Below are 27,074 nucleotides of genomic sequence, written 5' to 3' on the forward strand. Positions count from 1 at the left end.
CGCAAAAGTGACGTAAATACGCACGAGGCGTATTTTCGACGCATGACCGTTTACAAGTCTTCCTGTTCACTTGTGGCTACGTGCTAGAGGACGTTGGTGTCAAAGAGGAGAGCGACTCCACAAGCACTTTTTCATCGAATAACCAAGGTAAAGCCGCAAACGACGCCAAAATGTTTTCCCGAGCAGTGAGACCTACGCTTAGCCTGGCCAGGAGCTTATCCACGTCGTCCCAGAACAACGCTAAAGTGGCGGTGCTCGGAGCGTCAGGCGGGATAGGCCAGCCGCTGTCTCTGCTGCTGAAGAACAGCCCCTTGGTGAGTCAGCTCTCCCTCTATGATATCGCCCACACTCCCGGGGTGGCCGCGGACCTGAGCCACATCGAGACCAGGGCCCATGTCACCGGCTACATGGGTGCCGACCAGCTGGATGCTGCACTGCAGGGCTGCGAGGTCGTGGTCATCCCCGCAGGTGTGCCAAGGAAACCCGGAATGACCCGCGATGACCTTTTCAACACCAACGCCACGATTGTTGCTACCTTGGCTGATGCCTGTGCCCGCAACTGCCCAGAGGCTATGATCTGCGTCATTGCTAACCCTGTCAACTCCACCATCCCTATCTTATCAGAGGTCATGAAGAAGCATGGAGTGTACAACCCAAACAAAATCTTTGGTGTCACAACCTTGGACATTGTCAGAGCGAACGCCTTCGTTGCAGAGCTCAAAGGCCTGGACCCGGCTCGTGTCAATGTACCGGTGATTGGAGGTCATGCCGGGAAGACCATCATCCCCCTCATCTCCCAGTGCACACCCAAAGTGGAGTTCCCCGCTGACCAGCTGAGCGCTCTGACAGGCAGGATCCAGGAGGCAGGCACAGAGGTCGTCAAGGCCAAGGCCGGAGCCGGCTCTGCTACCCTCTCCATGGCCTACGCTGGCGCCCGCTTCACCTTCTCCGTCCTGGACGCCATGAATGGCAAGGAAGGTGTGGTGGAATGCGCTTTCGTCAGATCTGAGGAGACGGTGTGCAAGTACTTCTCCACACCTCTTCTCCTGGGGAAGAACGGCATCGAGAAGAACCTGGGTCTCGGCTGGCTGTCTCCATTCGAGGAGAAGCTGGTGGCTGAGGCCATCGAGGAGCTGAAGGGCTCCATCAAGAAGGGAGAGGAATTTGTGGTGAACATGAAGTGAACAGGGAGGGGGGAACTAAGTTAGTTTGAAAACCGCTTCCATGATCACTAGTTTGTTCAGTCTTGTAAATTAAGGCATTGGGGTTCATTTTGAAATCTATCACAGTGTTTCCTCTTGAGTTTGTTTTTAGCAGTAGAGAAATCTGATACAGGGCTCCTTGTCTTGTCCTTGTTCTCAGGCACTTAAGTTCTTTCATCCCTTCAACCAAGGCTTTCTCTTGCGCTCATATGACTTATGGGCACGCTGTACTGTGACTGCACATTATTTATATTTTCCAAATGTCAAATGTGAAATTTGATATATATATATATATATATGTACATGTACAGTATATTGGTGTGCGTCTCACTGCAGACTGAATGAATGAGGAGGAAATACTGTCATGCCTCTTGATGTTACTGATGAGCAAAACATTAACTCCATCAATAAACGGTTGATAAAAGGATTCATTATTTATTCTTGTTTATTATAATAGAACAATCAGGTTTGATAAAACATTTAACATCACATCAAGTTTACACTGTGCAGCTGGATCTAGATCTAGAGAGAACTCTACCTTCTATGCAAGTGGAGTCAAATCATTGATAAACACAGTTCAGGGATAGATTGTGAAAAAAGTGGTAGAACTAAACTTTATTTAATAGTAATGCAACTTCTTTGCAAATGTCCCTGCATTTTGGCAGTCATAGTTACTTATTATCCAAATTAGGAGTCTGTTGCATGGTTCACAACCCTGAAGTACAAATCACAACGCAATAGCTGCAGATTAAGCAATGACTCACTGAGCTGAGGTTTGTAATTTGGGACTGAATTTATTTTGGCAGGGTGTCAGTAACAACGTTTCCAGTTATGCAACTCGGTAGAAGTACAAGTCCTCACCATAACAAGCAAATGCAGCTTTACAAGTTTCACCCTAATGAGACCATGACCGTGAGACGGTCGGTAACAAATGGTTGAAGTCTGTTTTCTATGGGTGTGGAGATGTTTTTAAGTTGCACAAGACGCAGGTCAAAGATGATAAAGAGAACAGATAAACGCAGACACAGGTACAAACCCATTATAGTTTTATTGGACATACAGGTGCTTCTTTTATTCCATGCCAAGGAGCTTTACTGAGAGCACAAATCCCATTTATGTAACAGGGGAAATCTGGTAGATTAGCTTTATCACTAATCCAGACAAAACTATCTTTTGTTTTTGACTTCAGGGGGCAGCATGTTAATGATTTTCATTTTTTTCACATTACGCCACTGACGGTATAATCAGTTTCTATGATTTGCAGGTTCATACAGGTTCTCCCACATGTGTTACTGGTAGTGATTATGAAGACGTCAAGCTGGCGAGCCCTAACTTGTTTTTTTCAGAACAAATTCTGCACCAAATAAAGTTGTAAAGAGATCTAAAGAACATGAACAATAATAATAATAATAATAAACAATGGTTCTACATGTTGTCGTAAAATCTACATTCAAAAAACCAAGACGCGCAATGTTGTACCAGGCCCCCATTAAATAACCATATCAACAAGCTCATAGTATAACCTCTTTGTCTCTTTGTCCGTCTGCCTGCCGCTCCTCCTCACAGTCAGACACGTTGTTTTCGATCAGTCCCGCTGTGGACTCTTGCACAGGAGTCTCAGCCGTGTCTTTTAACTGTACATTTTCCAAAAGACACACACTCTCTCTCTCTCTCTCTCTCTCTCTCTCTCTCTCTCTCTCTCTCTCTCTCTTCTCTCAGTGGTGGAGGTGAAGGAGTCGAGGCTAGAGGGTTAGAAAAAAGACTTTTTAAACGTCTATATTTGTCAAAGCCTGGTGGCTGCATGTGCCCCATCCCGCTTGTGCATAAACAGTATATTCAAATCATACAGGTAGCAGCAACACCCCCTGCTGTGAGGGGTTGAGGGGGGCAAACGGTGGGTAGGAGTGAGGGGTGAAGGGTGGAGTAGGAGGAGATAGAATGGGTCGAGGCGAGAAGGAGGGTGGGGGAGGCGTTTAGACCGGGTCCGCAGCACTACTGTGCGGGGCTGTCTGCATGGGAGACGGGCTCTGTGTCTTGGCCTCGACGCTGCCTGTGCTCCGTTTTGTTGCTGTTATCAGAGTCTTCACGTTCGCTGACCGTGTCTCTCTCCCTCTCTCTCTTCCTCTTCCTCTCTCGTCTGCCCTCCTGATTCTCCTTGTCTCGCCTGTTGTTGCGATTCCTCCGTTCTCTCCGCTCACCCTTCCTTCTCCCTACGAATAAAAAAAAGAAATAGGGGGGAAAAATCAACAGAGGGAAATGATAAACTCTTCTTGTTTGCTCTTTTCTGTTCAAAGCCAAAGGCATTTCATTTTATAGAACATAAAATTCAAGCCATACAGCTATAGTGGTTTCAGTGTATGCAGAACATGTGTAAAATGCAGTCAGTATGTCTGTATCAATATTGTTCATTCAATCAAGCAAAGTTAGCCAGAGGCATCCTGTATGTTACATAGAGGTATTTTCAGTTACTCTCTGACTATTCTGGAACCAAAAATGAATAGAAATACAATCAGCTGAGTCAAGTACATGTCTTAGAATGAGACACCACATAACTGGAAGTCTTTGCTCTATCTCTTTGCTTGTCCTCGAATCTCTTTTAAAGTTTTGTTTAAAAAAAAGAAAAAAGAAACATTGAAGAAGCTTGTATTGTACCTAACTAAGTGGAAAATGATTAATACCCTTTGAATATCAAGTGTCAGGCTAATTTTAGCAACTGGGGTCATGCACTTTATAATGGCTAAAGGGCAAAGGAGTATTCTTGCTTGACAACTGGACAAACTAAATGCAACAGATAATGAACAAGCAGTCTAATTGGAACTTTTATGTATCAACCTGAGGAATAAATCAAACAAAAGGTGATTATATATGTGCAGCTGGCTATGGATTAGTGAAAGAATGTTCAAGTGCAAATCTCCAAGCGTGACCATATTTTCTTGCAATGCTCTATAGCCACCACTAGATGTCAGCCTTTAACCATTCAGACTGAACTGTTCTCCCTCTGATGAGCAGCCTTTGTCCAAAATAGAAAGCCTTTAAATAAACCCCTAATTTATCTGTTCTTGCAACACCATCTCATAAACAAAACCAAGAGTTTTGGAATGCTGGAGGTTTATCTCTGCTCGAGCTAAAGTTATTAATGATAATAACAAGATCCGCCCCCAGGGAGATTGGAGACAGGACCTGCTAGTGAAACCAGAGGCCCTTTCCTGTTGTTGTGCTGCTGCTGTCCATGTGTGAGTGGAACAGAGCAGCACGGCCTGCTTGGATGGTTGGCTGGCTGGTCAGGGATTGTGAAACTGCTGAAGTAGGCAGTAGGCACAGACACAGGGAGAGAGAGAGAGAGAGAGAGAGAGAGAGAGAGAGAGATAGAGTGAGAGAGGCGAGCGAGAGAGAGAGACAGACATCTCTCTCCCTGCTCTCTCTTACGCCCTCCTGTCTGCTCCATGTTTGCCCCCTTACGCTCACCGTCTCCCTCTCTAAGTCTGTTCATTAATCAACCCAGACCTCTGATTGGACCAGGGAGAGGGGATCACAGTTGCCCTGCCTGCCAGCTCAGACTGACCCGCACATTCCCAGGTTCCACCCGGAGTGATACTGGGGTCTAGCAGCACACTGGGATTAGTCTTCTCCCAGAAGTACTGAAAAAGCTCAGGAATAAGGGCTTAAGTATTGGTAAATAAGACAAAAACAAGGGATGGCCCTCGTAAACACAAGCTGATTATTGTATTTTCTGCAAAGATGCATATTGTATATAGTATATAAACACAGTATTGGCAGTAAAATGTGCACCAGAAATAATAAAGTAAAACCTTTGGATGTATGGATGGTGTAATCTGGTGCACTGACTCATACATGGTCTGCCCTCATGTCCTATATAAACACAGGAAGTCCCCTTCGCTCTCATTGTTTTCTCTATCCTGACACCATAACTATTTACAAGTTCAGTGGATTAGTCATACTGTAGTCTGTGCTTTTGTAAAGCCAGAGGAGAAACTTAATCCATGCCAGTGTTGAAATGATTAGGAGACTGTTTATCAAACTAACCCGCATTTGCTTAGTTGGAACAGTTTCCGATGGGCTTTGTAAACTGTGTGTTGACAAGTTGGTAATGGACCCAGCATGAGACACCTTTAGAGGTTTTTAACCACTTTCAATGGACATTTACTAAATTATCAATACTTTCACTGAATATTGTCAATCAGAGTGACATAGTTTCTGGTAATGAACAAGGCGATGTCATACATGTAAAGTTGAACGAATACGTGTAATAGTGTTTCATGGGAATTTATTTGTTAAGAACTATTTATCCAAGTATTCATTTTAGCATATTTTATGGGACAATGTCAAATTGTGGAACTCTTGTGTTTTGCTTTCACGCATCTAGTTCCTTATTTGAGACAAAACATTTCTATTTTGAGTCAAAATCAAAAGAAGACAATTCCCCGGACAACACTGCCTGTACAGTGTAAACATTGCCTCTCGTTCCGAGGCTGCTAAACTGACTGTGGCTGCAATGTAACTTCTGCAAATCTGCTACAGGACATTCACATAGGATACAACTCAGCAAACTGTACTGTGAGCATAGAGAGAGGGGCTTTACTGGGTGGGACACAACACACAGACTGTCTGGCGTGCTGGCACACAATGAGAGAGAGAGAGAGACAGAGAGAGGGAGAGAGAGAGAGAGAGAGAAAGAGAGAGAGAGAGAGAGAGAGAGAGAGAGAGAGAGAGAGAGAGAGAGAGAGAGAGAGAGAGAGAGAGAGAGAGAGAGAGAGAGAGAGAGAGAGAGAGAGAGAGACAACAACCCAGAGAAAGTATAAAATGAGTGACAGTGGAATAGGACATACCGGAGATTAAACGAGAGAACACAGGGATACAGAAAGCAAGCGGATGTGTGTGAGTGTTTGTATGTGTGGTTGGAGGAGCACAGTGTGTTTTGTGATGGCACATCCTCCGTGGCAGGCGTTCCATCGTCCGGGGAGCTTTTGGCGGGAGCCAGGCTGGGATTAAAGGCTATGAGCTGTCCCACAAGTGGAATGCCTGCCGTATGGTCACCAGCATGTGTGTGTGTGAGGGTATGTGTGTGTGTGTCTGGGGTACATTGCCACCATCACTGACTGGTTTGCGCTGCTGTGTACATTTGTTAAAGTCTGTGCAGGTCAATGAATTGTGAATTTCACTTCGTGTTTAAGTAGAAACAGCTCCATCGGTGGTGAGTTGTGCGTGTGTGTGTATATATGTGTGTGTGTGTGTTTGGGCTGTTAAAGGGTGCTAGGGTTTACAGAGGGCATGTGGTCTATCCGGTCAGAGAGATAGAGAGGTGAACTGTAGGTCGGTGGAAGGACAAATTAGCCAGCGTTCACTTGAAAGAGAAGGCGGCGGATGAGGATGTGTGCATAAACATTCACAATCTCTCATTGTGGTCTCATTGTAAGAGAGGAGCCGAGCCAAGTTTGCCTGACACTAAGAGCCCGCATACGGCTACGTGTTTCTGTCTATAACGGCTCTGACAGTCATTCAAAACATTTTAAGGTGCTCCCTACTACACAAGTAAACATTAAACACACAAGAGTCATTGGAGAAAATCTTAAATACCAAAAAAATTTGATGGTTTGTGGCTTGCGCTTGAGTCATCACCATGTTAGCTTTGTGTGTGATTGTTAGCAACAACTGCTAACGGGCAGCTGTGTCTAGCTGCTGACATTTTATCATTTACAAGTCAATTTTGGGCCAAACTTTTTGGCCGGCAAAGTGGAGGAAGAGGTTAATAATAGGCCACCTAGCACAGCCGCTAATGTTTTAGCATCTTTTAGCATTTTGGAAGATGTCGCGTACCTGTGAAACATCCCCAAATTTTAAAGACAAAGCTAGCTAGCGTGGACAAGAGACAATAAGACATGTCTAAGGCAAGTGAATGGTCGGGAGCTTTTTGTGTAGGGGGAAAGGAGGACAGGAGACAAATATGAGGCGCGCGATGATGGAGGACAACAACGAGCAAATAATTGGCGGAGTCGTTTGTCGTTTGTAGGAGGCAACACAGAGGGGGGAGGGGAAGAAAAAGGGAGTGTCTGCAATAGAGGAGGTAAGGAGGAGGAGGAGGAGGAGGAGGATGTATCAGTGTCTGAGGGCTTCTGGAGGATTATGGGGGGCTCTCCGAGGTCGGACCACTGACCCTCTAGCGTGTGCAGAACGTAAACAGCGAGTAGAGGACGCGCCGAAGCAGATAATTAGCTCTCATTCACTAGGGATGCTCTCAAAGTCAGGGCAGCTGGGTAATCACACTCTGCATGGGGTCAATAAACGGGGCCTGTGGTGTGTGACACGCTACACCACGTCTGCACATCTTCTGTTCCACTTTCTTTCTAGCTTTCTTTCTCCCTCTCTCTATCTACCTCCCTCCCTCTCTCTCTCCCGCTCCCTCTCCCTCCCTCTCTCTCCAGGCTCAGGCTAGATCAACAGAGCTGTCGACTCCATGCTAAGTCTCGGCCCCGACTCGACTGACTGGGAGCGCCAGTGGGGAGCTTATATGGGGGTCTATGTTTTCTTTGGTGTGGAGGGCAGTGTGTGTGTGTGTGTCTGTGTGTGTGGACGAGACTGGGGGATTGGATCAGTAGAGACATACAGATAGACAAGAGTAAGACAGGGAGATAGTGTGAGGGATAGAAGATACAGTTCACTGTCTACATTAAAACTCTGACCGACTGACTAGTTGGTATGTAAATGACGTGTGAGTGTGTGTGTGTGTGTCCTTGTGTAAAGTTTGTTCCTGTGTAGGTGCACCGGTGTGTAGGTGCATATTTATGTCCGATTTGGGTGGTATATCTGTATTTGCATTCGAGTGCGTACATGCGTGTATATGTCTGTGTGTGTGCTTATGTGTGTCTGTGGGTGTGCTTGTGTGTATGTGTGTGTGTCTGTACAAGTGTGTGTATTGGCAGCTGTGGGGATAAACCAATACTGATCCCCGGGTCGCCGCGTGCCTCCCAGGGGAAGGATGTTGATGTTGAGCTGGCTGTTTCTGCTCTGGAGTCAAACTACATTTCTGCTGCATCACACACACACACACACACACACACACACACACACACACACACACACACACACACACACACACACACTCATGCGCGCGCACACACAGACACAGTTTGTTCTGTAAGTGTGAGGCCCCAGGGGGCTGGATCTCAGCCTCCTGCCCTGTCTGCGATCTATCATTTCACACTACAGAGTCCAGGCAGAAAAACAACCATCCGTAGCTGCCAACCACCTCAAGACACACACACACAAACACTCACACACACGCAGTGCACACACAACACAACGTGATCATAAATATGCTGCAGCGCTGAGTTTTCTAAAGGGACAAGCCCGTCTGAGGGCCGTTTTCCCTCCCTTCATTAGACGTGATCACGCTATTCCATGTTTACTAGAAGCAGAGAAAGCGGTTTCAATGTTTAACAATCCAAAGAGGTCTCGTGGGAAAACACACAACAAGCCTATTGCAACATCACACATGTGTGTTTCCCCCCACTGTCCTCCACTCTGACCACAATGACAATCCTCTGAGTAAACACTCATAGTCCTGAACGGAAGAACGACTCGCTCTGATTGTACAAGCGGAGGAGCGGCAAGGTCTGGAATTCATAGAGAGCCAAAATCGTGCCATGTGTCACAAATACAATGTTGGCTGTCACCATGTTGGGGTCAGCAAAACTACAATGGGCGATGTCAAGTATGCACCCATTTTAAACATTTTGGGTTTTTTTATAGCTGGAGATCAAGCAGTGGATCCTAAGAGTCTGGTGGCAGGATTCGACCCAGAAGCAAAGAACAAACACACTACAGCTCTGTTATTTCTTCTTTCCTCCTCTTGTTTCACATTTATTTACCTGGACACTTCCTCCACTTGATCAGACACTCCTTGATCTCGGAGATCTCAGGGCAGGGTCTGCCGAGGGGCGACGGGTACTGGAGGACCTGCCGTGTCCGGGTCTCCTGGCCCCGCTTGAAAGCGCAGGTTCTTCCAGATCGAGAGCAGGGACTCCACTCGCTCCACTCACCCACCTCACAGTGCACTGAGAGACGACAAGAGCCAGAGGGTTCAAATGTGTGAATGTGTAAAACTCTGTAAAATAACTCCCACAAATCGAGCCTGTTGTAGCCATTGGTGTTTACAAATGATACACTCTCTGAATACCTATGACCTCATTGATATTCAGTATCACATTTTGGTGTTTACGTAAAATTTTTTGCCTTTTCATTTCGGCTCAGTTCGATTCTAGAGTACTTCTCTTAATGAATGGCCAACCTGCCACCTATAGATGTCAGTTTCGAGATGAAAAACAACCAGAAAACTAAGGATTATCACACACACACACACACACACACACACACACACTAGACTGACCTTGTGGCGTACACTCCATGAGTTTATCATTGGGCTCGTACTCCTCTGGACACGCGCGGTAGCACCTTCCATTGAGCTGGTACAGACCCGGCCAGCACCGCGTGCATGTGTCACTGTTCACACACGAGTCACACTCGGCGGGGCACTCTGCAATGACACACCCATCACACATGTCTCAACATTACAGCCATCGCTCTGTAATCACTGAAGATGCAAAGGCCAAATTTGAACACACTCACTAGGAACACACTCCCTCTGTGTGTCGCTGCGGACCAGACCCTCAGGGCAGCTCTCCTGGCACTTGCCCAGGTGAAGGTAGAATCCCACTCGGCAGCGCGTGCAGAAGTTCTTGTTGAAGCAGGAATCGCACTCCGACCTGCACTCTGACAGAGAAACACAGACCCACCACTTCATTTAAACCACACAAGTCTTGTGCGTGTTGCATATACAGGGTGTCAGGGTTTGTGCGTTTGGTTTAATTTAATGTCACCAAAAGGAAAACTGCTATACTTCTTTAAGTGTTTGCTTTGAGTTTCACTAATGTGTTTAGATAGGTAAGATGACTGTGTATAGTCATCACTTTAACGGGCTGTAAGTACCTATAGTAAGTTCCTCAGCTATACATACTGTATGTATATGCGATGTCATACTTTGCAAGAGTATCACTTCACTGTTGCTGGTGAAGATCTGCATATGGAGAGTGAAGATTGTCATAGTATCCAAATAAAGATGGCTCTTCTCACTTACTTGTGCAAGTGTTTCTCTCCGGGGATCGAGTGCCGTAAAAGCCCGGAGGACAGGAGGTCATGCACACCCCGATCTGCTTCATCCCAATCCTCTCCAAGTGCATGAAGAAGCGCGGCTTGCAGGACAGGCAGCCATTGTAGTCCGAGCAGGTCAGACAGCCGCCCTGCTGGCACCCCGAGCTCACACCAGAGATCTCTGTGGGTGCGAGCACACGTATATGAGGGACGGGGGAGACAGAAGTGTGAATCTCAAACATCACAAAAGAGAAACACATAAAATATGACTGCAGACTGTTATTGTTTTACACTTTTTTTCCTCCTGGCCAGAACTGAGGATCAGCACATCATAGTGCGTGCAAACCTGCATGATGTCCACCCAGAGCTCCATGCCAAAGTATCCTTGAGTGCTCTCTTCCTCCAGTGTCCTTCCTACTTTATTCCGTGTTTAATAAACTACATTAACCTCATTCAGTTGAGGGTGTGGTCTCTATTTTTTAGTTCAAGAGTACATGAGCCGTTCGTTCACTCTGTATATACAAAATAGCTTCTTTTTATTTACTGAACTTCAAGTTTGCAGTGATGTGGATGTGTGTTTCAGACACTGATCTCCTTTTATATATGATAATCCAAATATATCTTAACCTAAATTAGAGTCTATCAGGATACCAAGAAAACAACTATGCATGCTGCTTCTGATACAGCTCATTTCATTGTATCTGACTGAATATGAACTTCCTCACTGCTTTGTAAAAAACCAACAATCACTTCAGACGTACTCATTGTACAATAGTTGCGTCTCTCGGACCAACAATGGAACAATAGCACAACAAGCATGAAATGGTGTGGATATTGAACTTAGATGACGAAGCAATTTCCTTAGATGTCAATAATCCCATTTCCAGTCAACAGGAGATACATTAATGGCCCCATTTGGACTTGCATCAATAAATCTGTTTACTTAAATGTGGAGCACTTGATGCGTAGCATCTTCACCAGTTTTACAAATGACAAAACAATCAAACCCTTGGTGTATTTAATGGATTCTGACTCACATTGAGTCATTTAGGATAAATCATCTTTGTGACTGTATATGTACATGTGTGCTAAGTGCTGCAGTGTTTAGTTTACCATGATAGGTTTTAAAGTAATGTTTTCATCTCCTACAATCTGACTGTGTATGATGACTTTATGACTCACCTGAGTTTTTCATCCACAAATTACTGATAATTTCAATTCTATTAGGGCACATATAACATTTTATAGACAGTATTTTTGTTTCATGATTCAAGACATATCGGTACAAGGGCATCCGTCTACCAAAGGATTATAAAAACTGAATTTAGAGGACAAAGGAAGAAAAATCAATGTGACTTTAGGCCATCAATGTCTTGCAACATTTCATATATATTTATATACTTCCAGAACCAAGGAGAATGGGCTGCTGTCAAGAGCTATCCGTATTCAGAATTCCGACCATTCAAATGCAGGGCACTGTGAGCAAACAGGTTTGAATCCCTTATAGCACACTGACTGCTAAAGGGTGTCTAGGTTTAAGGCTGAAATCAGTAATGAGCTTGTTTCAACCTTACTCACCAGTGCCAGGAATGACACCTGTGATTTATAGTGCACATATGCAGCGCACATATGCAGCACACACTTGTGTTGCGTTGTTGTTCCAATTCCCGAAGGAATTGTTCTGGAAATTGCACAGTAGTCACGCGTGTTAGCAGCGAGAGAGGACTCTCCAAAAGCAGCACCGAGGGTATTCGTTTTCCCTCTCAGACTGGGCATCTGAAGTCGGCATTTTTCCTGCTTCGGAGTGCTGCTGCCAGGTTGCCGTAGATCATCCACGCTTTGTTTGAAATATCTCGACAATCTTTACAACTGCTGTCCATTTGCCCACATGTGTTCCTGCCAAGCTGCCCTGATTCAAAGAAGTCTTAAGTTGCAGGAATCTGGTCTTGCCCTTTCACTCGCACCAACACAACCTCAGTTGGGCAGCGGTGTCTTGCATAACATACCAACAAATGAATAAACACATTTGCATGCCTACGCACACACAAACACAGTTGGTCGGTTTAGAAAAAAATAAAAATCATCATCGTCATGCATGCGATTCCCAAGGCATGTTCTATGTTAAACCCTCACATCAACAGCTAAATCCAGTGATTGTTTGGATTCTGTGATTTAACACCCAGACACATACATATATAAATGAATTTCTGGATGCGTCATGGCAGACAGGAAGCTTGGGTTCAGCCTCTCCATGCTTATTTTGGCCAGATGACTGAATGGTCATTGACACCTAACTTATTCTAACCCCCCGTTTCCCCTCTGAAGTCTGTACTCATTCACCCCTTCACCGGCTAATCCCTCCATCCTCCCTGATATCTCTGGACGTGTTAGACATCCACGTCCTTGGTGGCAATTCAGGCCGACCCGCCAACTAATGGTTGAGTCAGAAAGACAGAAACCTGAACAAAAACTTAACCCTCTCCCATCAAAAGTGAATTTGTTCTTATAGCATGGAGGCTATGTGATGATGTGAAAGGAAGATACAGGACGTGTGTATGATATAGTAAATTCCCTATATATTTCAGCCCCTATACCACAATTTTAGGCCTTCACACTGCAGAACAAATGCCACACTGAGACATACTGCATGGATACACATTTCTGTTGTTCCACCCTACAGAATACCATTATAATCCAATTGTAGCTGTGAATGACCTAACATATCCTAAACTGAACACAACTGCCAAATCAATGGTAGCCTAAGGACCTCTTTGAAACTACACAATAAACACACACTAAACCCCATATGTTGTAATCCACTGGTTCCAATGGGGTCTTTTTTGGGAGTTAAACACACATTAGTGTTGCTTTTCTACTGATCAGAGCAGTGGAATCAGATGGAAGGAGAGAGAGATGCAGAGAGAAGTGTGAGCCACAGGTGGCAGAGATAAAAACATCACTCTGAAGGTCTATTATTGTAGATCACCGACAGTATTCAGCCACGCTGGCAAGTGATACATGGAATATTCCAGTTATCACCGCTGTACTGTAACAGGCATGGCCACAGAGCACATCTGGAGACCCTCAGGGATAAGGTGTGCAGGAAGAATATAAAAGTATACTTTATTGATACATAATTCCTGGGGTCATGGAAAAAGCTGGGACATAACTCAAGAGATGAGACGTCATGTTGGAGCCCAGAGAGATAAGAAGTGTTTTTGAGTGTGTTCAGTATAGCAACATACATTATTTGGAGTGCTGATGTCAATGAGGCATCAACCTACATTTTGATCAGTGACAAAACTGAACAAATACTTCAGTCACATCTCAGATTTTCAGATACATAAGAATCAATTATCTTTGGTTTTGAGACAAGCTTCTGGTTTAAATCAATATTTGTTGTACATGGCGTAAAGTTGAACTATTTGAACCAACATCTGAAGAGAGTTACAGTGAATGTGATCAAACCAAACTCTCTGCCCCTGACTGCCTCGCTGAACGCGGATGCTTGCTTGTCTGATGCCTCCGTGCCTGAGCTGCGGTCCGCCGCGCTGACCGCTAGAGAGCGACGGGGACCCTGCGGGGCGAGAGAACGTGAAGTGCCGCGGCGGCTGCTATACTGCTGCGGGGGCTCAGGTGGTCCGCAGCACTATCTGTCTCACTGAGGTTCGAGGGAAACGCATGCAAGAGCGGTATGACTGTGGCAGAATTATCGATGAGGGAGAAATATCAGGCCGGAGTACGAGTTGGATTTGGCAGCTGATCGAAAGATCGATCAGTCAGTCAATCAATCAATCAATCAATCAATCAATCGATAAACCAGTCGATTCAAACTCACTAACAGTGTAAACAAACAGCTGAAGTGCGTAACATGCATCGACGTCACCTGGAGCTCCTTATGTTTTAATAACTTTGTATAAATCTAAATTCCGTTAGTAAGTTAACATATTGACAAAATATGTTGACGTCATATTTATCAAAACTTTTGGTGAAAGGTGACATAATATGCAGATTGTCACATTTGGGAGTAAAACACATGGTGAGTTATAAAGCAAGTCAGATCCAACTAAGCGTGAGTGGGTGCATGCGTGCGTGTGTGTGTGTGTGTGTGTGTGTGTGTGCCGCACATCGGGCAGCATGCCGCCCTTTACTTGAATCCACTTACGTTTATGTTGCCGGTGCCTGGAGCTGCTGTGCTGCTGACAACCAGTGTATTCCATGCAGTGCCAGATGATCAAAACAAAGGAGATCAGTTGTAATTGCATAGTAGCCCAGAGATGAGACTCGTAAAGCCAATGTCAAAGTTCACCAAAGTCACTTTCTGGATAAGATTCCGTTTTTCTTCCCCCCAGACGGAGGCAGAAGGTAGAGAGGGCAGATGTAATCCCTAGACCGAGCAGGACCCCCAGCTATGTGGCGATATGTGGTGATGGTAGTGGACTGTGGCCCAATGATGCCTGGGCCGCTTAGACTGTAACATCCTGGATGGGATCCTAAACCCGGGATGAGTCAGGGAGCAGTTATCCGCACTGCAAAGATCATTTCCCTCTCCAAAAAGCAAACAACAAACAAACAAACAGACAAAAACTCGATGATCATCCGCTGTGCGCAAGAAGAAAGTAGAGACATTTAGTGGAGATCAATGATAAGAATGGTTGATTAAGGCCTATCGTAACTCTCTCATAATGTTTAAGAGATTACATCCATTTGTTGTACTCCAAATTGCCTTGTGTGTGTGTCTCTCAGCGGGGATGCGCGGTGCGTTCCTGGAGCGTGTGGCCGCTCTACTGTGCCGGGCAGCGGGGCGGGGAGGCGCTCGGCTTTAACTCAGCATCAGTGGAAGAAGCGCAACAAAAACAACAAAACAACAACAAAAATTGAAAGTCATCCCAGGATCATCGCTGGTATATAACCGCAAATCAAACTTCTAACTGGTGTGTTCCGCAGCTGTCGCGGCGGTAACACACACTCACACACACTCACACGCACACACACACACACCTCTCCGGCGGCAGCAGCAGCAGCAGCAGCAGCAGCAGGCAATTGGAACCCAAACTAAAATCTCCGCAGTTTCAGCGCTTTTGTGCTTTGCGTGCAGGACTCATTCACTCCCCTCCTGCCGACCCGCGGATGATTTCAGCCCTCTGCAGCCTCTCTTTCTCTCTCACTCCCCCTGCGAGCTGCAAAGTTTATTTAGAAGGCAAGCCCCCGCGTCAGAGAGAGAGGGAGAGAGGGGGGGGATAGAGACAGAGAGAGGGAATGAATTGTGTCTGCGTTTAGAACTACTGGAAAAAACATTTATATATGAATGATGCTTTAAATACACATGTCCGTCACAACTTAACGTAAAATAATGCACGACTGAGCACGATTCAACGATTCGAACAACGAATCGATTAATAAACGATTAATAAAGCCTATAACCTAACCTACAATACCTACACTTCTAAACATGTTGAAGCTCCATCATTCTGAGATGACATGCAAAGAAGAACATACAGTATGACCTAACAACGTAGGTTCATATTTATCAACAATTCACACAGAGTACACATTTATAATTGATCAAGCTCTGGATTATTTTCATTAAATCATTTTGCGTCTTTTGTGTCATGGATCACGTCATTGATCAATGCTCTAACTCTAATTCAAAGATGTTTAAGGTTTAATAATCTGAACCTAAACATCCACATGTTGGAAAATCTCACAATTCTATTTAATGTGTGATGATGATGATGATGATGATGATGATGATGATGCGTATAGAACATGCTCATTTCTATTCTTGTTTGTTTACATTTTTAATTTAAGAGGAAGTGTGTTTAATGTGCAGAGAGAGAGAGAGAGAGAGAGAGAGAGAGAGAGAGAGAGAGATAGAGAGAGAGAGAGAGAGAGAGAGAGAGAGAGAGAGAGAGACGTAGTTGGGTGAAGCTCCTTGATGGAAGATGGAGCAGCACCTCTCTTTGCTGCCTCTAGAGGGGGTTATTTCCATAAAAGCACGACGCTCGTTGAAAAGAAAGACACATGGGTATCAGCAAGCAATGGCAGCCTACAGCACTTGACCTTGTTCATTCAACCAAATGTGGACACGTTTATATTGCTACAACTCACATCAAACATCATCAGAAATAACTTTTCAAAGCACAATTTAGAATCACGCCGGGGAAGAGATTTCAGGTCTTATACGTTGCTTCCCTGACTCGGCCTATTTTCGGTGCTACACAGGTTTGTCTGATACATCATCACATCCAGCAAATAGTAATAGCTTGTCCATCATCAGTCATTGCTCCATTAGTCACCAGAAATCCCAGAGAATAAATGCAGGTTTAGGAGGTTTGATGATGAATGCTCTCTTAGACGTTGTGACTTGGCCATACCTCAGGGTTTAGTCAGTTGCGGCAGTAAGAGGGGGGGTGGTGGGGGGGTGGGGGTCTCATTTGTCTAACCAGTGTGTTGATGTTTAGGGGGAACAGTATGCACAAGCCCAGTGCCTCTCTACGCCGTGGCTTCTGGTCTTCCATCAGTCACTGGGGCTGTGGAAAGCAATGCAAACACAGTGTGGGCTCTTTAATTCTTTATGGGAATACTTCCCCCGTTTGCCCTGTGCTAACTCAGGAGTGGGACAGCGAGACATAACAGAGATTGATGCATTGTTTCAAACCCCTTCACCTCCTCTGTCCAATCCAAAACCCCGGCTCTGGGTATTAAGTTGTGTATTATACTTGTGCATTTGTAATCTCCAAACTTGTCAAATCAGAATTAATGGAGTTACGTTAAGAGTAAGAAATCATTTTACCTTCCTCACATGGGGTTGTCGTACTTTTCAGACTGCGACATTTATCACAACAGAACTCCAACCAACGGGGAAAAAAAAGCCAAAATATTACCATGAAAGGTTATTATGTTGCTCCGTCCCTCTGTCCCAGAGGATCGGTAGAAGGGATGTAAGAAGCATAATGCTCGTCTTTGTGTCCCAGACTGAAGTCGTCCAGCCATCCGCTGGGGGTAGGAGCGTGTGTGTGTGTGTGTGTGCATGTGTGTGTGTGCGTGTGTTTGGGTGTGCGTGAGTTTCTGTGTGTACGTGTCTCTGGGGTGCAGGAGGTTAAGGTCACTTGGTCAGTCCCTGTGGCTGTCCAGTGAGAGAATCAGTCGACACCTGTAAATGAAGCCGGGCAGGTGCATGGAGCCTCCCAACCAAAGGTGCTTAGGGTGCTTTTTTTTAACATACCACATTTACCCAGAATTTGGCCCTAATCTAACTTTGCTCTTGATCTGAAGTGGGAACGAGAGTGTGCGGCACACTCGTGCCTTTCACACAAAGTTTGGCACAAGTTACAGTTAACACAAACACACAATTCATCCCACACACATCTCTGTTTTTCATATACTGCTGCTAGTTTCACTGAGACACAGAGCCGAAACTGAATGAATATGTGTAAGCAAATCAAAAGAAGGTGGTCAAATTCAGCACATGACCTCAGAGAGGAAAATAGAAATATACTTTTATTGAATCACTTCATTGTTTGTAGGTTAAATTTGAAATCTATAGAGGAGACCTAAAACTAACCATGATGCACAAGAAGAGTTTTCCATTTGATGTAGATGGTGCAACCAGAGGAATAGCATCTGGGATTGTAAGTACTTATATGGAATTTCAGGATAATATCACAGTAACACAGCAAAGAACTCAAAAATCGATTTGCTTTTCACTCCCTCATTTGTTGGTGATCCTAAAGATAGTGTTTGTTCACGATATTGACGTTAATGAAAACGATGCTCCTAAACCCTCAGCAGGATCGGAGCGTCGAGCACGCTGCCGCTGTGATCTACAAACTCCTCATTCCCGGGCCTATGACTCAACAAATTCCCAGGTGACATTGACAACGTTGATCCGCTGTCCTGTCGTCGGGCTTATGAATTAGGCAGGGCTCAAGCGGGGGAGGCCATTGGTGGCGCGTGCCTTTCTGGGGCTCTGTGCAAACACGGCCGGCTCAGTCTTTGGCCCTCGTAAGCAGGGAGCTTTGTTTTTCTGAGGTTGCATCTATTAAAGCTGCAAATATCCCAATGGCCACCCGGCGCATTCTCTCAGCATGAAGCAAGCAGGGAGAGAGAGAGAGAGAGAGAGAGAGAGAGAGAGAGAGAGAGAGAGAGAGAGAGAGGGGTACAGGGGCAGGAGGCAGAGCGGAGAGTTATGAAAATACACACGGCATGAGAACACACACACACACAAACACACACACACACACACACACAAATGTGGTAGCTAGAGCTCTAATAAACTGTTATTGATTCTCGAGATTCTCAAATGTGCATTCAGAGAGGATTAGGTTACAACAAACAGACATAACACCGTTGCTTGATTTGTGGGGTTGTATACTGAATGTGTGTGTGTGTGTGTGTGTGTGTGTGTGTGTGTGTATGTGCGCGTGTGTGTGTGTATACTGGGATGATTGAAGGTATCATGTCATAGTCAAAGGGATTGAGAACATTGTCAAGGACAGATAATCAGCTTGGGTGAGAGCTGTCAGCTGCACATACAGAGGGAAAGCAGGTCAAAGGTTTGCATAGAGAAGGTCACTGTGCCCGCGCGTGTGTGTGTGTGCGTGCGTGTGCGCTGCCGTTCAATCATATTCAGAGTCTTAATTAACTTCTACCTCAACAAGTTTTGCGCTTGTGTGTGTGTTGCTCTGGCATTGACCCTCGGAGGAATCTTCCAAGTCGACCTGACAAATGTGTCCATGAGCACGGCATTAACTACACATTCCTTCCGACGCGGCGTTCCCCACTTCCCTCTCCTGCCAGCCACACTTTAAATAAACCGGACTGTTGGGTAAGGCCACGGCTCTCTCTGTGTCTGACCCTCACACCGACCTCGGCTGATGTATTTCCGCTTGTTTTTATCCCGTCTTTGGAAACGTGACTGCCCAGTGAGTCGTCAAAGTGACTGGGATGAAGGGAGGGCGGAAGTTCTGAATTTACTTGGACGGGGCTTCTTTCATCCCTGAAAAATTAGAGGAAAAGTCAGTGAGCAAAGCCAGCCACCTCTTGACAAGAGTGAGAAAGTTTATATATTCTCTCCTTCTCTCTCTCTCTCTCTCTCTCTCTCTCTCTCTCTCTCTCTCTCTCTCTCTCTCTCTCTCACACTCACTCACTCTCTTGCTCGCTACCCCAGTGTTGAGTTTCTTATGAAGCCGTGGCGAGACAATGACAGCATACTGGGGATCAAACACTGCTACCCAGGAAATTTTAATTATTAGAGCACCAACAGCCTTTTTCCCATCACTTGTTGCCAAGCAACAGGTGAGACAGACCCACAGTATTCTCTGTGTGTGTGTGTGTGTGTGTATGGGTGTGTGGCATTTCTGTGGGGGAATCAGAGGGAGGGGAGTGCAGATCAGGGTGTGTATAGAAGAAGCTTGGGGTTATATTATTAATCTGCATGGGGAGTCTCTTTCTCTTGTATAAACCCTTTCTGGCCTTTCTTTATCGCAGGCGGTCTGTCTGCCCTCGGCCCTCGACTTTTGTCCCGTGGTAATCATGGAGCTCTGCAGGGACCTGTGTCAGGCATCTGGCTCAAACAGAGTCTCTGTGCGCAAGGGAGTGTGTGTGCACGTGTGCGCGAGAGATACAAAACACTCTGTAATCAGTATGGAAACTTTGCCAGGCGGCATCTCTCAGGAAAATCTAGTTTATCATGCAAATACTGTAAATCCTTCTGCTTGGACTTTTTAAACAGCACATGGTCCAGTGTGAGAGGAATTTCTTGCCGCAGAAAGTTGAAATAAGGCAGATGGCCTGAGCTTTATTTTTCTAGTGAACAATTTCCCTCCAAACTTAAGGCTTCTAATGGAAAGCTCCTGAATTAAAACATGTGTGAAAGTGCAATTTAGCCCTTCGTTTCTCACCCAGCCGGAACAACGTCACTGAACCTTTACCAAAAAGAAAATTTGTCTTTTTATGAGGGAAATTAATACGGACATTTTCCCATCCTGTAAAAATTAGACCTTTGCCCTGTTCCAGCAAAGCCACATCTGCTGGGCTGAAGCTACCGGTGACTAATTATGTGTTGTTGATTTCCAGAAGTGTTGAGACAAAGTGCAAGTGAGCGTTTTAATATACAACAAGTAGCTTCTAAGGTGTTCCAGACTTTAAAACACAGGAGCAAAGTTATTTCCATTTTAACATACACATTAATTTGCCACTTTTTCATGCTTTAATCCAAATGGAGACACGCATGAGGTATAGAAGCCTGACCAGCATGTGTTTGGACTGTATGAGGACATGCACACATGCACACACACATGAGCACACATGCACAGTGAGGACATGCACACTCCAAACACCACCACATATTATAGTGCTATTCATTTTGACTAAATGTTGCATCTTTGGGATTTTGATCAATTTAAAAATGGATTTTAACGCTCGCCAAAGGCAGCACATGTTACAATAAATGTCAAATATAAGGGTGAGTGTGACAGACTCACACTTGCTTCCCTCCACCAAACAAAGCTAAACACATTTGCAGACTGTTATAGTTAAATTAATAAACAAAAGACCACAAAAATAGCATTTATATAAATATATGAAAATATATACATAATTATCTGCCCTAGCTCTGATTCAGCTTAATGTTGGTCGCACATTGTTATGGTAACGAACAAAAGAGAAAGAGTCCCCCCCCCCCCAGAAGGCTGCAGGCTCTAAAAATTAACAAGTGTTGATTATTCGCACACAAGCAATCCATTTCATGTTTGAAAACCAGTCATATAAAAAAAATAGCCAAGACTCATAAAACAGCTGGATTCAAGGGCTGGTAATTAAAGCCAAAGCTCATTCCTACTAATGACCAGAGTTGGAGTGTTTAGCAGGACAATATGTGCTCCACACAGGCCAAATCCAGCCAAGCTGTGGTGATTGTTGAAAAAGAATAAGAATAGAAAAAAAGAATAGAAAAACAACAACAGAGGAGTTAAGATGTAAACGTGAGGGTTGAATGTCCGCCTGTGTGCCCCCTTGTTGGGCCAAAGCCTGTAAGTGCTGCGCTGGTCTGATTGTAATCTGGCATTCTGTTTGGTTTGCATTGCTGGACCGACTCAAACGAGGCTTTATGAGTGCTGGAGTGATGATCGGTGTTTCCAAGCAAATCTCCGACGAGGAAGAGGAGCGCTGCCAGGATGCATTATGATACAAAGTGAAAAATGACTGCTCACTTCACTGCCAAATACATAATTATAAGACTAAGAGTGAATAACTGACACTGCCAGTGTAAGAATGCAAGAAGAGAAGTGTCACGTCACTAAACAGCAGCAGTACCAACACAGACAAATCCCTGCTGAATTACCCAATCAGCGTGAAACATCCACCCACACAGCATGAGCTTGTAGCTGGACAGCACACGTGTGGGACGTATGTGGAGCACATGAAACCTGTAAAACATGTCTGATCCAGTACCCCCGCAAACGAGAGGGTCGGCTGACTACAGTGGCTGTTTATAGCCGGTGATAATGGCCTCCATATAAGAGCAACGGTAGGCTAATTATCCTCGTGGATCTGTGACACCGTCTACAAGACTTGTTGCTGTTAGACCGGCCTTAATCATAGGGATGAAAGGAGGTGGTAAGAATTATGTATACAGCAAACGAACAGGTGTTGTGGGAAAGAGTATTTTGCAGTGGTTTACACACATTTTGCAGCCCAAAAATAAATGGAGCACATTCCAAAACAAATTTACTATCTGTTTTGAATGAGGAAATATGGCAGAATTCCTTTGTCTGGCACATTAAGTCATTCCTTTGGAAGTCTCCAGAGCTCAGCAACATCTGTCCGTACGCAGCACAAGCCTCATGATCAGGAAAATAAACTCATCCTCCCAGGTTTCAATTGTTTTCATTGCACATAATTACACGACAGAGGACGGAGCCAAATCACGCTATGTGGATCTCATTACAGCCAAATCCAAATGGTACTGAGACAGGCTTTTACTTTGAAAGGCTTTTGATGCGATCTATGCTCCCACAGGTGAGTAATGACTGTGTTTGTAATTAGTAGTGATGGTGTGTGAGTCCTGTGCCATGGTCTGACAGCTTTAAGTGAAGGTTGAGGTCTTGTAAGAGTTTTAGTCCCCACATGAGATGAGTGCTGATCGGTTTTAAAGAGCCTGAAATGACTTAATTTGGCCTTGGCATATGCTTTTCAATCACTTAACCTCTACGGATTTGCAGACCCTGCCCTTATAGGATCCCACATTGAGTTCAAAGGTCAAACTTCTCCGGACATAGACACAGATCGAGCATAGGTTTGGCTGTGAGGAAGGGCTAATGCAGCACAGATTTGAGGCCGTGCTTGGATGCGTATGATGATGGTAAAATAAGGTTTGTTGTACTTGGATGATTTGTTTGGCAATCCATATGGCTCCCATCCTCCATCGCAACTAAGAGGAGTAAGCTGTGATGGAACGTGAACACCAGGAAATACCACTTACCTCAGATTGATTTGAATGCATGTGCATATTTGCCTGCATCTGTGTAAACACACACACACACTCTCAAGAATACTGGAGAATGAAGCAGAACTCAGAAGAAATGAGGTGAGGAGGCTAAAAGCTGTGATGGGGGAATCACACACACACACACACACACACACACAGCCGTTGCATTCCCTTTTCTACTTCTTGCTCCAATTGCCATTTATTCCACACTAAAATCCCATTTTGCTGCATAATAAATGATCATTTAACAAAAACAAAGAGCTGCTAGCGGCTGTAGGTGAGAGTAAATGAGTTGATTCATGTGTTTGTTATCAGGTGTTTAATCAAAGTTATTAGGCTGTAATCATTTTTTACAAGACATGACCGGCAGCTCACTGCTGTACGCTGTGTTCGCTCTGGGAAATAAAAAGCATTTTCTTCATCTGTGCTCTGCTCCAGGAGGAATTTATGGACTATGGATAGTTTTGCCTTCGCTGTGGCCTCAAAACAGTTTTACAACAATGCTTGTCAAGTTAGTACCATTCACATCGTTTAATACCAGGCATGGCACAGCAAACTACCTGGCACAGCAGAGCAAAGAGTTTGTGTAACACCTGCATGCTGAGTCTGAATCCACACACAGAAAGAAGGAAAAAGAGGAAAGGCAAAATAAGAAAAGAGGAGAGAGGGAGGGTGCAAGAAAGAAAGAAAGAAAGAAAGAAAGAAAGAAAGAAAGAAAGAAAGAAAGAAAGATGAAACAGCATGTGTTTGCCATTGAATCAAACACCCACACCACCCATGTCCACTTACAGTAAGCACTGAGAACCCAGTGATGACAGCATGTGTAGGTTGTGCTGTATCCCCAATTCAGTTATGACATATTTGACATTTTGGGGGAAATAAACCTTTTTGCCACTGCACATCGAGTCCCACAAAGTCCACAGAAAGCCCCTGGATGAGTGACGATGGCCTGTAAAGACAGATCCTCCCCTCACAGGCTTGTCGGTATATGGAGTCGTCTTCCAGCTATTTAATCAGAGATGTTTTAGTGCCGGTAGTTAAGCAGTGGAGATTTATTGTTGTGTGGAGAGGTGTTGCATGAGAACGGAAAAACACAGCCTCAGTGAACCCGGCGTAAAGCGGAGAAGTCCTGACAATCCTGAGAGGCTTCATGTCCCTTAAACATCTTCATCTTTCTCTTTTTTTAAAGCCTCCTATTCCGGCTCATCTCAATCTCTCAATCTGTATCTACGATTTGAACCTTTTATCATTTGTCATCTCCTTTGTAGCTGTGTCATAACTAAACAGAACAGGAATACTGGCCCATAAATTTAACATTTAAAACCTTACAGATCTGGAGAAAATGCACACACACACACACACACACACACACACACACACACACACACTTGGAGGGGACAACAGTGCAGTAAATATGTCTCCGGCTGTTACCAGGCAACACTCCTCAGTAATGTTTTCATCACTGAGAGGGTAAACAAATATGTCCTATGTCAGGTGCCAGCCAGGACGCCTTGGCGAACAACTCAAAGCATTTATCAAGCGTGTGCTCCACTATGGTGATGACACATGCAAAGCTTGTATTAATAAAAATTGCAAATGAATTACACACACATACAGTCACACGCATACAGTCACACGCATACAGACACACGCATACAGACAAACGCATACAGACACACGCAAACAGACACACGCATACAGACATAGCCGCCTTGAATCCTATGTGACAGCAGGGGAGGTTTACAGTGTCTGAATGCTTTAAATGCGGCTGCGTCTAATTGTCACGGCTGCAGCTGATTTATTGAGTTTAGTAAGGTTAAGTGTATTTTAGTCAGGAAAGCTCAAATGTTATTCCCGTGTAGATGACGTGTGGTATACCAGAGTCCAAATAAAAGATTTCTCTATTTTCCTCATGTTTGCATTAAACTCCATCATGACGTACGAGCCAAGGAAACATTGGAAACCAACTTTGCAAAGTGTTCTGTGATCAAAATGCCAAATATTCAGGGAAGCAACAGTGATTTCTCACAGTGACAGTTATTCCATAGCGTGGCTTTGTTATTGTGCACTGCAGAGTCTAATTTACTGTCTGATTCACTGTGTAATGTTCTGTGGAAATTTGCAAACCCAATTGGGTCATCATTTCCAAGAAGTCAGTGATGTTGGATCACGCTGACACGCCAACGCTGTGTCTCGATCGATGTGTTTCCAACGCTGTGCCACGAACGCTGTGCCACGAACGCTGCGTCAGTGTGTCGTCTTGTGTTGCAGATGTGGGACCAAGTCATTGTTTTGCAAGTCAACAGTCTCAAGTCTTGGCACCTAAGTATCGACTTGAGACCCAATTTACTTTCAACTCCTTACAGGTCATAGTGTGATGACATCAGCAATGTCCTGATGAGCCACCCGGGGTATGTGCCATTCCATTCTGCAAAGTCATCATGCCGATCCTCTCTGACAGGTTTGTTCAGTTAAAACTCAATTATTTAAGCGTGTTTGCAGTTTGGCATACAATTCTTCTGTAAATGATATAACAGTAAGATCGGTCCTGTGTCTGGGCTGGTAATGAGATATCTCACATTTGTCCCTGTGTTGTAGTCAAGAGGCCGTAGCCATGTGGTCTCCTGCCTGCATGATGGTATTCATGTGCCTGGGTTGTCAGAAGTCTGTTCAAAGGAAGTGTGAATATATTGTGGTGAGTAATATAATATCAGTAATCTAATATATCATGCCTGTGCTGTTCCTCCCAGACATTACAAACACCCAAAACAAAGTGCAGACTTGTTGTAGAAAGTCAGCTGATGTAATTTTAGTTTTTTTTTCCTGTCCAGATGAAAGCTGTTGTGCAGATGCTGGGTCAGCCAGGAGACCACATGCTCAGTGTCGGGACCAGAAGCCATCCGTTTCTCTTTCAAGGATGAAAACTGCGGCAACCGTGTGGGGAGGCTGAAGATGACAAGGAATCCTACGTGCTACATCTACAATCTTTAACACGGGGGAAATTAAACATGCCAAAGGAAGGAAACAAATAAACATCTAATCAGAGCAAACCTTAGTGCCCATCAGCAACAAAGCACACACACACACACACACCTGCATGCACCTTTATCTACTGCATCTGTGTATCTTTCTTTTTCCCTCTCTCCTCCCCTCCATCTTGTCTCTGTCTTCATCTCCGATCACAACTACACACAACAATGTAACATCTCAGCATTAGTGCACGATAAATATACAGTGTGTTGCTTTAAAGACATTGAAATAATAAAGAATGTATAAACTAGATTTCCAGTCTTGTTTTACGACGACATTAACTCCTAAAGTGTCTCAGTTAAATCGTGGATCTAGTTTCATGCCGCTTCTAACTTCAGTTTGTAAACCATTCATGAAGCTAAATGGTCTTAAATGCGTTTGAATGGTCAGATTGTTTTGTCACACTCTTAAGTCAGGTCTGGTAATTTTCTAACATTTACTTTATTTAAGAAAATCACAAGGTTACAACATAATTTGGTTATAGTGTATTTTGCTGCAGTAATATACAGAAATATACCATGTATATGTGTGCACATGACAGTGTGAAGATGCTCTCCTCTCTCACTCTGATAATCTGGCTCCCTTTATCTCTCCTCATCCTCCTCTCCCCTCCTCTTTCTCCCACAGTCACGGCTCATTGGAAGACAAACATCCTGACCCTCCGCACACCCCCCCCACTCCCCCCTAGGCTCATCTATAAGCTATCCCTCCCTCTATTCCTTGCTGTTATCCCTCCCTCCCGGCTTAACCTGTAACCGTATCCTACCTGCAGCAGATCCTTTACATGCATTCATCATCGTCAGCCGTTTAGACAAGCTCTTAGTGGACAGGGAAAAAAACAAAACAACATTAAAGTCAGTGGCAAAGGAGCCAGCGGGAGAGAGTTGTGATGTGACTAGGAGGCGTCCTGAGGAGAAGGCATGCATGGAAACAGCAGGACATCTGCCTCCCCGAGCTCAGGAGTCACTGATTCTGGCATTTTAGTGTCAGCTTGGACTTGTTTACGATCTCAAAGGAGGAATGTCAAATATTTAAATGACTGCCTGAATTATCTGTGCGGGAAAATGTTGCCAAAAGCCTCCACAAGTTAGTAATCTTACCTGTCATTTACGACAAGCATAAGAGTTCAATGACTAAAAATGGAATCCAGGCCTTGTTCTTCTAAGATTTGGGTCGAAGTGAACTGA

At 44.6% G+C, this 27,074-nt stretch overlaps 2 protein-coding genes across 2 annotated transcripts; one reads left to right on the top strand and one right to left on the bottom strand.

Moving 5' to 3' along the window:
* Positions 1 to 37: 37 nt before the first annotated feature.
* Positions 38 to 1,629, top strand: mdh2 (malate dehydrogenase 2, NAD (mitochondrial)). Its single transcript, XM_076150283.1, has one exon. The coding sequence runs from the start codon at positions 171 to 173 to the stop codon at positions 1,182 to 1,184; it is 1,014 nt and encodes a 337-aa protein (XP_076006398.1). The 5' UTR covers positions 38 to 170; the 3' UTR covers positions 1,185 to 1,629.
* Positions 1,630 to 2,226: 597 nt separating this feature from the next.
* Positions 2,227 to 15,539, bottom strand: rspo3 (R-spondin 3). Its single transcript, XM_076150284.1, has 6 exons — positions 14,533 to 15,539; positions 10,354 to 10,548; positions 9,846 to 9,989; positions 9,607 to 9,753; positions 9,089 to 9,274; positions 2,227 to 3,412 (listed from the first exon to the last, which is right to left on the bottom strand). Exons 1-6 carry the CDS (start codon positions 14,630 to 14,632, stop codon positions 3,195 to 3,197), a joined length of 990 nt encoding a protein of 329 aa, XP_076006399.1. The 5' UTR covers positions 14,633 to 15,539; the 3' UTR covers positions 2,227 to 3,194.
* Positions 15,540 to 27,074: the final 11,535 nt, after the last annotated feature.

Source organism: Genypterus blacodes, unplaced genomic scaffold (assembly GCF_046128005.1).
Source record: "Genypterus blacodes isolate CSIRO-AG114 ecotype Tasmania unplaced genomic scaffold, CSIRO-AGI_Gbla_v1 ptg000052l_1, whole genome shotgun sequence".
Lineage (NCBI taxonomy): Eukaryota > Metazoa > Chordata > Actinopteri > Ophidiiformes > Ophidiidae > Genypterus > Genypterus blacodes.